The sequence below is a fragment of the Sinocyclocheilus rhinocerous genome, unplaced genomic scaffold (assembly GCF_001515625.1).
Source record: "Sinocyclocheilus rhinocerous isolate Xijiao unplaced genomic scaffold, SAMN03320098_v1.1 scaffold306, whole genome shotgun sequence".
NCBI lineage: Eukaryota > Metazoa > Chordata > Actinopteri > Cypriniformes > Cyprinidae > Sinocyclocheilus > Sinocyclocheilus rhinocerous.
This window is the reverse complement of record NW_015662161.1, coordinates 1180771-1191205: the sequence shown is the minus strand read 5'-3', so window position 1 is coordinate 1191205 and position 10435 is coordinate 1180771. Positions and strand designations below refer to the sequence as shown.

The following is a 10435-nucleotide window of genomic DNA, read 5'->3' as shown; positions in this document are numbered from 1 at the left end:
GGACGTCGGATGGCGTCACGTGGGGACGTAATGACGTGTGCCATTAATCGAACTATGTACTATAACATGTAAAACGGGAACATCAAAGGAATATTCTAAAAGCAACTCATGTAAACACCATAATCATAATATTGGCTTATTTAGAATAAGGTATATATTTAGATTACTGATGTCCATGCAAACGTAGTCAATGTTACACTGTGGGTGTCCCGAGTTCGAATCCCAGACTTTTCCTGATCATGCCCCCTCTCTCTCCCACTTTGCTTCCTGTCACTCACTACACTGGCCTATCTAAACAAACGACAAATGGCTTTATACATATTAAATATTTATTATTATTATTATTTATAATGCATATCAAATATGTATGAATAATGTAGTAAATGAATAAACATTGATAAAAAAAAATTCATATTAAATAAAAATAAGTATTATTAATTGGCAAGGCAAGTTTATTTATATTGCAAATTTCAAACACAATGGCAATTAAAAGTGATTATAAAATTTATAAAAAAAATCCTACAAGATGCATTAAAAATGTCTGTAAAAAGTAAAAAAAAAAAAAAGAATAAATGTATTACATTTAAAATATTGAAATTTAAATGTATTAAAATTGATTAAAATATTAGTATTTTTAAAAAATTAGTGAAGCTGTCAACTCTGGGAAAAAAAGCCACCAATTTTGTCTGTCTGAAATAAAATGTATAAACATTGAATGTGTAAGATGTAGCAAGAAAAAAAGGTTTTCCATATACATAAGGCAAGCCAGGTACAAGGTTCAAATAAAGTAAAATATGTTTGTTTGCAAAAAAAAAAAAAAAAAAAAGTTCATATGAGTTGTTTCGGGATATTGAAAATGTACAGAATACAGAATACGGTCATCTGCTGGTTAGAGAAAAACCTGTTAGAATTACAGTTTCAGAAAATAAGTGTCATTGTAGCGCTTAGGGACTTAGACATGACAAAGAGAGGATCTAAGTGCAGATGAATTTTAATAAATATTAATAACTATGATAAACAAAACACAAGAAAGGAGCAGAAGTGGACTGGAGGTGGTAAAAAGGGGCCTGGAGACAAAAGCAGAGCAGGGAACCAGCATGGAGCCAGAGACCAAGGTGGAGTCGGTGGAGATGGACCGCACCAGGGTGGTGCCAGCATAGATGACCATCACGGTGGAGCAGAGTATCCCAGGAGATCATGGAACTATCAGGGCAGAGCGGAGAGCTAAGGCGGAGCTGGAGACCATGACAGAGGCAGAGAAGGTGAAGACCCTGATGGAGCTGGGAGAGCAGGAAGCCAAGGCAAAGCTAGCAGAGCCAGCAGAGTCAACACATTCTCCCTCCCAACTCGTCACATACTGACACTTGGTCCGAACCCTTTAGCGTCATTTTTCGACATGCAGGGTCCTCCATTGCTTTAAAAAAAAAGAAACCCTTGGCGTCAATATGCAGACGTGAAAGGCGCTGGGAATTTTATCGGCATGATTAAATTATATATATTCGGTAATAATATTGCCATTATTGCATATATGTTGGGTTGTGATTTTTCAACAAACAGTCACAACAGTTTTATTTACACATTTATGAGCACGTAACCCAACCCCTGCCCCCAAACCTACTATTTGTCAATAAAACGCAAGATATAACAGGCAGATACAACTACAGTCATAATTTATAAAAAAAAAAAAAAAGCCAAACCGATTGATTTGTGAGAGGAATAGACGCAATGGTCTCCGTCCGCCATAAAGCTCAGATCCTGTGTGCTGCAGTCTGTGCGCCAATTTAAAAAATGCCGCCAGAGGAAGCCTTACATCAGCCTTGGTTGTGAAATGCTATTGGCTCTTGTGTGTCTCGTGACCAATTGTGTCATGCTACAGAAGTATCTTTCGGAATGAGATGTGAGAACGGAGCGGGATCATTTTCAGCAATTAAAACCTTATGTTTTACTCTCTTCTTCGCATAAAGATATCGTATGGCTTCAGAAGACTTGGAATGCAACACGGTTTGTTTGTAATGCTTTTATACTGCTTGTTTATGGTCAGTTTTTGCAATAAATACCCGTGACTGTACTTTTATTTGCCTGCTACGTGTTTCATATTGTTTAGAAGTGGGTAGGTTTAGGGTAACGTTAGGGGTGGGGTTAGGTGCTCCAATGAAATTTTAAATTTATATAAAATTTCGACTTTTTACAAATGCATGCAAACCATTAAATTAAGACAAACAACTGAAAACAATGGAGGACCCTGCACATCGAAAAGTGACGCTAAAGGGGTACCTTGAGCGTCAAAAACCGACGCCAAGGGGTCCTGACCTGACCAAGCGTCAATATGTGACGAGTTGAGAGTGAGAATGTGTTGGCAGAGTGGGAAGCCACGGCAGAGCAAGGGACCATTACGCCCGAGACAAGGACTTTCATAGCAAAGCCGGTGCAACAGGGCCCCATTACAGAGCCAGAAGACCATTGGGGATCTAGCGGCCATGGTGGAACTGAGGCAAGGATCATAGGGATTGTAAGGTTGGCTTCCGTGGCCGTAGCAGAGCTGTCAAAGAGCACAAAGAGTTCAAGGACAGCCTACATGGCCATGACAGAGCACAGAGAGTGCGAGGGTAGCCCTGAGAGTTAACAGAGCCAACAGGGGGCACTGAGAGTTCAGGGACAGACTCAGTGTCTGTAACCAAGCAAAAAGACAGCTTAGGGGATGCTGTAGTAGACACGACCACCTCAGAGGAACTGTAGCAATGTGTGCGCCCCAAACACACAAGATGGCGGTTGTCATTACAGGAAGTACAGCTGACAGTGGAGGGACCACCAGACTTGAGGCCTCCAGGATCACCGGACTTGCGAATGTAGAGACCACCAGACTTGGAAGCACAAGCAGTGCAGAGACCACCACACTTGAGAGCTTTGGGACCACAGGGAGTGTAAGGGGAGAAGCGAAGTCTTAAGGCCAAGTTGATGTATTGTTCTAACGTGAAGTCACATCTAGCACTCGGCAGACATGACTTGACCAGCTTATTAAAGGGTTAACTCACCCAAAAATGAAAATTCTGTCATTAATTACTCACCCTCGTGTCGTTATAAACCTGTAAGACCTTCGTTCATCTTCGGAACACAAATTAAGATATTTTTGATGAACTCTGAGAGCTACATAGAAAGCAATGCAATTGAAATGTTCCCAGACCCATAAACGTAGTAAGGACATTGGTAAAACAGTCCATGTGACAGTGGTTCAACTGTAATTTTACGAAGCAGATCAATTGCAGATACATTTTAATAAATAATAATAATAATAATAATAATAATGAAGATAAACAAAACACAAAGACCAAGGAACAGAACCAAGTAAACTTAAACGTGGACGGATAAGACCAGACAATGAACACTGAAAACCCAGGAGCATAAATACACACAGACCGAACAGGGTAACAAGACACAGGAGTGAACATTGAGGGACTAATGAGAGAAACTCATTAAAAGTATAAAAAAAATAAATAAAAAAAAGTATTTTATCAACTTTCAACTTTTCCATTAATTGCTAATGTAGGGTCCATTTGCGCACTCAATACCATGAATAACTTTACATACCTTCAGACCAACCTAATCAAGCCCAGTTTGTGTGTGTGTGTGTGTGTGTGTGTAGACGGGTAATGTCACAAAATCGTATGCCACTGAAATTAAGGGAACCAGTTTTTTTTATGAAGGTAACATCAAACAGACCCTAGACCCCAAATGAGGTTAAATACTGCTTCATGTTTTTCATGTTATTATTCAAGTAAACAGTAAAAGAAACAAATTAGGAGCAGTTTTCTGTAGTTCTTGCTAATAGTGCCAATTAATTAATGACAACCAATAAAAGCATCTATTATGTATCTGTTAGACTTATGATAAAGCCTAATGTAGAGATCTGATGGCCTTTATGTCCAAGAAGCTTATTTGACTATACACATGAAGTTGCATAACCATGAGTGTTATTCACAAATACATGTGTTATTCAAAAATTCCCAAATACACATGTGAGCATTCAAAACTACCTGGCTCCTATTTGACACTTAACTTTTATGAGAATGCTATTGCTATTGTATGTTAACATGATCAGTCATCCGTCCCCAACCACATTTGTGCTTTCAGCTCTACAGCTTTCTAAATAGCCAAACCTTACTCATAAAGATCAAATGAATTTTTCAAGTATAAAGAGTGCTCTATTGAGAAACACACTCCTGTGCATATCTTACCATTAATCTGGTGACATTAAGTTCACAGTAGTTTCCTCATGCGGCGAGTGTGTCTGTTAATGTTCATGGTGGTGCGGTCAGCAGAAAAGCTCAATTCATCCAGAGCCTCGTCTTGACGCTCCAGCTCTGTCTCAGCTTCCAGGGCTAGATTCTTCACCTGCTGGAGCATCTACACAAACACAGCACAAAATAATCTTTTGGATAATGAATATTTGGAATTGGAGTCCAAAATATAGATATAATATGTACATTGGGGGTTGACTTAAGTTTTTTACTAATTGTTTTGGTAAAAGTGATTGATTGACAGATGAGTCTGCAGTCTAGATGCTGGTGTTTGGCAGACATCAAGGCGATATAATAGCGATGCAGTGACATGTGTTTTTAACTACCTCTGAATGGTTTGAATGATGAGATCATTCAGGCGTTTACACTTGCATTTATTGCTGTCCATTTTCTGATCAGATCACCCAATATGGATTTTAATACCAGGTGTACATGTGATAAAAGTGACAATAAACCTATTCTATTCTGCTACTCTTAGAAAAAAATACAGCGTATCTTTAAATCTAATATCACTTATCCATCTATTATTTGGCTAGTTGTATTTATATTTATATTTATAGATATAAATACTGTTCAGTTTCTTGCACAGACCGATCGTTTCGTGTCTTTACACATCAATGTATCGTCACGAGCCACAGGATTTAATTTGGTTTTGTTTGTGTATGTTTTTTTGACTCTCAAAGCCATGATTCCCATTCACTTCCATTATAAGACTGACAGACTGCAACGGTTTGAGTTAAAAATCTTCTTTTGTGTTCTACTGAAGAAACAAAGTCTCCTACATCTTGGATGCCCTGGGGGTAAGCAGATAAACATCACATTTTCATTTTTGGGTGAACTATTCCTTTAAGTATATTCGCTCAGTTTTTGTGTCTTTTTTTAAATTCCGATTTGAACAAACCCCTAAGCCTGTTAAATGTAACTTCTCCCAACCCGTTACTACTACGGACATAAATTATACCTAAAATTGTGCAGGTTGTTGAAGAGAGGTGTACTGTTACTTTTCTAATCAATCAAAAATGCCTGAAAATCAAAATCCCATAGACTCAAAGGAGGAAACTGAGCCATTGAGGGACCACAATATCATAGAATAGACTCTTCTGGGACTTTTTGCAACCACTTAGAAATGCTCTAACATCCAGCCCACCTTATGAACAGCAGAGTACATCTCTAGCAGCTGCCTAGCAATACTGAAAAAGTTGACAACGTGTGATGGAGAGGTTTGCAAGGCCAAGCGACACTGAATAATAATACAGTTTAAACAATCTAATTTATTTTTATTCAAATTTACATTCAAAATGATTTCCAGTTCAAAAGTTTACGAACAAGTTAAATCTTAAGTGTCTGATTCCAATCGTCCGTTCCTGGATGATCGACGACTGTCTTTAAGTTCTGTGATAGTTGTGCAAGTCCCTTGTTTGTCCTAAGCAGTTAAACTGCCCACTGTTCCTCAGAAAAATGGTCCATGCCCTTCACATTCTTTGCTTTTTCCAGGATATATGACTGGGTATATATATATATGATTATGAGATCCTTCATTTCAGACAACTGAGAGACTCACACAACACTAAGTGCATTTGCTGATGCTCAACAAGGAAACACACAACACTGAGAGCCAGGGGTGTAAACTTTTGAACAAGATGACCTTAACTGAATATTGAGACCTAAAGGTGTGAATGCAGCTAAACACAAGTTAGCTATCAAGACTATAAAAAAATGCTTAAAGGGGTCATCGGATGCAAAATTCACTTTTACATGTTGTTTGAACATAAATGTGTGTTGGCAGTGCATGTACACAACCACCCTATAATGATAAAAACCCACCCAGTGCTTTTTATTTTATTCTTGGCAGTGACATAGTTTTGCACAGGCCCCTCCCACAATTGTTGATTGACACTAGCGTTTTACCTTAGACCCGCCCTGAGTGAGCTGTCATCAGTCCGCCATTGCTTCGACGCCGGAGCGGTTGTAGACAAGAATGTCTTCTACTAAGCAATTGAGGCGTTTTGTTGTTGCATGTAATAATGAACATAGCAGTAGTCATTTACTCCTGACATCTGAGCCGCTGAAGACGCAGTGGATCACGTTTGTTTTTGAAGGGAATGCATCCCCCGATCTGCCTAAATGCGTTTATGTTCGCGCGAATCATTCGTGATCCAGCTTCACCTACAGAAGAAATGAGTATTAGGTTTTTTTGTGTGTTAGTAAGTTCCGCGGCTAAAGTTAACAGTCTCAGAGAACGGCTCGTCACCCCACGGAAGAGAGGGGCGGGATGAGCAGAGCTCATTAGCATTTAAAAGAACATGCACTGAAACGGGTCGCTGTGAACAGAGACGTTTTTGGCAAGGTAAAAGGGTGTTGTTTTACATTACCATTGAAAAATTTTAATCAAAGTATGTTATAGACTTTTAATTAAGACCCTAAAGAATCATATCACCTTGTGGAAAATGAGCATCCGATGACCCCTTTAATTCGGGAGTAATTTGTTAAATGAACAAAAGTGTCCAACAAGAAAGGGTTACCAAGATCAGTATTTAACGGATCATGTGATTGCAACATTTCTGCCCCCATGAGGCCACATCCTTCTGAAATATTTGTCTATTGTTGAAAATGATGTGTTTGTGTAAAATTAAAACCAACTGATTTCGAACCTGTTTTAGCTCCTGTGCCTCTGCTTCAGTTACAGTGGGATGAAGCACTTGAAGTTGCAGCTGTGTCAGTTCACCAGCAGGCACCTCCACTGGCACCTCCGTATCCTGCCCATGACCTGAAGAGACACAGAACCAAGTCATATATTTCCTTAAGATTTGTTGTTAAGATTAGAATAAAATGTCGGTAAACATTAACTAATAAGTGTACAATGGGATCTCTCTCTTTTAATGACCTGTAGTAGATGTTGGAGCGTGACTGCCACCATGTGGTAGAAATACTTAATGGCTTACAGTGTTACATCTATCCATTGTCAAAAACTGAATGTGAAAAATCACAACCTTAAAATGTCATGGATGAAGCCTTGTTTAGTTTATGAGCCTGTCATTTCAGATTACATTTATCATGCTGTCAAATGATTATATTCATTTTGTATATATAAATACGCAGTATATGTTTTGAAAATATGTACATGCATTTACATGTATATATTTAGATTCATATTATATAAAAATATTTAATATATAAACATAACATTTTTCTGAAATATACATGAAGAAAAACAAACATAAATAGTGATGAAAGCCAAAATATTAAATACTGAATTATTTACGGAGAAATCGGTTTTGCAGATGGGGGTTAAAATGACAATTTTCACCTGAAATTTTGAGCCAAATTACAGGGGGTAAAAAATTACTGATGGCAGCATCATTTTAATTGTTGAGTTTTGTTTTTGCTGTAACTCAACTATATACCTGTAACACGATATCTCTTAATATAAATTTTAGATCTTGGTTTTAAAGAAACTTTTTTTCTTTTGCGGTTTTCATTTTTAAACCTATAGATCTCAATGCGGCTCCATATCCAAAGGGTTTTTTTGTTTGTTTTTTACCAATTTTCAATTTGTAAATGTCACTTTGGCCACATACACACTGTGGTTGCTTACACACTGTGTACATTTTTGTAAATGCGGTTGTCACTACCTGTATACATTTGATTGTGGAATGCGGTTATCACTCCTGTAAACCGCTGAACTGTGTGCAAAGCACTAAAATTAAGCACTAAAAGGTGAATCAACAACTGAATTTAGCTGCAGTGTGTATGAGGCCTCTGTGGGTCACTTTGCAAACAGCTGATATTTATTGTATTTAAAGGGAATGTCTGAAGAACAAGAATAAATATAATGCAGACAAACAACTGATAAAACCTGGCTTGCTGAATATTAGATCCCTTTCTACAAAAGCACTTTTGGTACACGATATGATCACAGATCATAAGCTTGATGTGCTCTGTTTGACAGAAACCTGGCTAAAACCAGACAATTACATTACCTCATCTGAAGGGCAAAAGGAGTGTTGATGCAACAATTTATAGTAATATTTTCAGTATTACTCAGAGGTCTGGTTTCCAGTACAATTTATTTTGAAGTGATATTGTTTTTACTAGATAACATTATATAAAACACCAAATCATTTTGACAATTCTACTGGTCTCTGACTGTATACAGGCCTCCAAGGCACCATGTAGAACACAGAACTTTCAGATTTTTTTATCCGAGTAAGTGCTGGCTGCAGTTAAATTGTTAATTGTTGGTGATCTTAAAATTCATGTAGATAGTAAAAAAAAGATGCATTGGGATTGGCATTTACAGGCATTCATTGGGGGTTAAAAACCAAATTTTGTCCTATATTGTAGGCACTGAAATTTTGCAGCAGAGCAATGATATCTCAGATCATTATCTAGTCTCATGTATCGGTTTAGTGAAGACTGCAAAATCGCTCCTTGTTACAAATATTCAAGTTTTTGTATAGCGCTTTTCACGATACAATTGAATTGAATTGAACAAATATGGTAGAACTATCACTTCTACTAATAAAGATTGCGTCGTTATTAAACTTTCTGATTTGTCTGCTTTGTCTCCTCAGCATAAGATATAACTTAGAAGATGTTGCAATAGAAACTACAGACTCTCTCTTTTCTAGCACATTAGACCAAGTACATAACCCATTCATAATTTTAATAGAATTCTTATTTTTCATGCTGCTAAGGATACCATGCAAAGTTTTGGGAGTGCGTTTGGATGGGTTGAGATGGAACGACCCACTTGCATTTCTTGCAAATGGCAAAAAAAAAAAAAGGAATACAATGTGCAAAGAACCTAAGATTTTCTGGTAAGCTGCAAATGAAGGATCATTATTTGCAAGCTTGAAGAATGCAACATTAGAATTAAAAACTGTCATTGTTTTTGTAATATTTGATCAGTTTAATCAATGCATACTTGACTAATAGAAGTATACATTTTGGTGTGCCTGAGGACTTTGCAGAGAGCTATTATTTTAAGTCATGCGTCTCAAGCTATGTCTGCTGTCATATAATCTACTTTTGTTTAGATTAAAAGCTGGCATTGAAGTTCTAACAATGAAATAAGACTGTCCAAATAAGTACCTGCACTCCAAATGTTTCCTCCACCTTCTGGGCTTCCTGTTGTGGTTGCCAAAGTTGCCTGAAATGCTGCATAGTCACGCGTGATCTCAACTTTCTTCTTATACTGCATCTCCAGTACAGAAAAAGCTTCAGTCATCCTGGCAGAGAGAATTCGGAAACAGATGTCAGGTTTTCCAATGAAGCGCTGGCGAACACTGATCTCGTAGGGGCTGTGCACATAGACATCATCCACCTCTTCCTTCTCAAAGCAATGGAGGAGCTGTCCGTTTGCATCTCGAACCTCCAGAGAGGAGACCAACACGATCAGGCTACCTGGTTTCATGGTTCCAGAGCTTCCAACATAGGAGACGATAGCTGGAATGCTGGTTATGACTTTTTGTCCCTTGGCCGAACCTTTAGTACAGGCCGCTTTGGCCGCTGCCTCAGACTTGGCCTCCTGGTGGCTCTTCCATGGCAGTTTGCCAAAAGGCCACCAAGAAGGACACTCAAGTTCAGAGAGAAGTCTGCACAAAAGAGAAAAAAAATGGCATCATTAATATTATAAAAACAACACATGACTGTGGTGTATGGTGACAGTGGATGTTCTTGACTTCCCAATGAATATAATTTACATTTATTAATTTAACACACTTTTAACCAAAGTGCCTTACAAATGAGGAATGCAACAAACTAAACTATGAAATTACCAAATTATGAAAGACCGTATTATCGAGAAACTCTGACATTATTGGACCTGTTTTCGGTAATGGAGAAATTAGGAAAATACATTTCCTATTTGTAATTGCTTCATAAATGTAATGAACAAACAACAAACCATTCCTGATTATGTCCATATGTAAAAAATATCTGCACAGCTTTCAGCTAGCTGGACTTTTTTGAGGTTATATTAACACATTAGAGCATTAAACTCAATTCCTGGAGGGCCACAGCTCTGCACAGTTTAGCTCCAACCCTAATCAAACACACCTGATCCAGATAATCAAGGTCTTCAGGATTACTAGAAACTTCCAAGCAGGTGTGATTTGGAGATGGTTGGAGCTAAACTC

At 37.9% G+C, this 10435-nt stretch overlaps 1 protein-coding gene and 1 long non-coding RNA gene across 2 annotated transcripts in view; one reads left to right on the top strand and one right to left on the bottom strand.

Annotated features, from left to right (window-relative positions):
• LOC107727535 (synaptosomal-associated protein 47-like) overlaps positions 1-10435 on the bottom strand; it is a 14615-nt gene that overhangs the window by 1000 nt on the left and 3180 nt on the right. Inside the window, exons 3-5 of the mRNA XM_016537427.1 lie at positions 9390-9892; positions 6947-7062; positions 4233-4401 (exon numbers count right to left, since the gene is read on the bottom strand). Coding sequence (XP_016392913.1) covers positions 4255-4401; positions 6947-7062; positions 9390-9892 — 766 coding nt within the window. The 3' untranslated portion in view covers positions 4233-4254. The remainder of the gene's footprint in view (positions 1-4232; positions 4402-6946; positions 7063-9389; positions 9893-10435) is intronic.
• LOC107727537 (uncharacterized) overlaps positions 1-10435 on the top strand; it is a 22045-nt gene that overhangs the window by 8431 nt on the left and 3179 nt on the right. The window contains exon 2 of the long non-coding RNA XR_001638370.1: positions 7670-7682. This is a non-coding gene — a long non-coding RNA (uncharacterized LOC107727537). The remainder of the gene's footprint in view (positions 1-7669; positions 7683-10435) is intronic.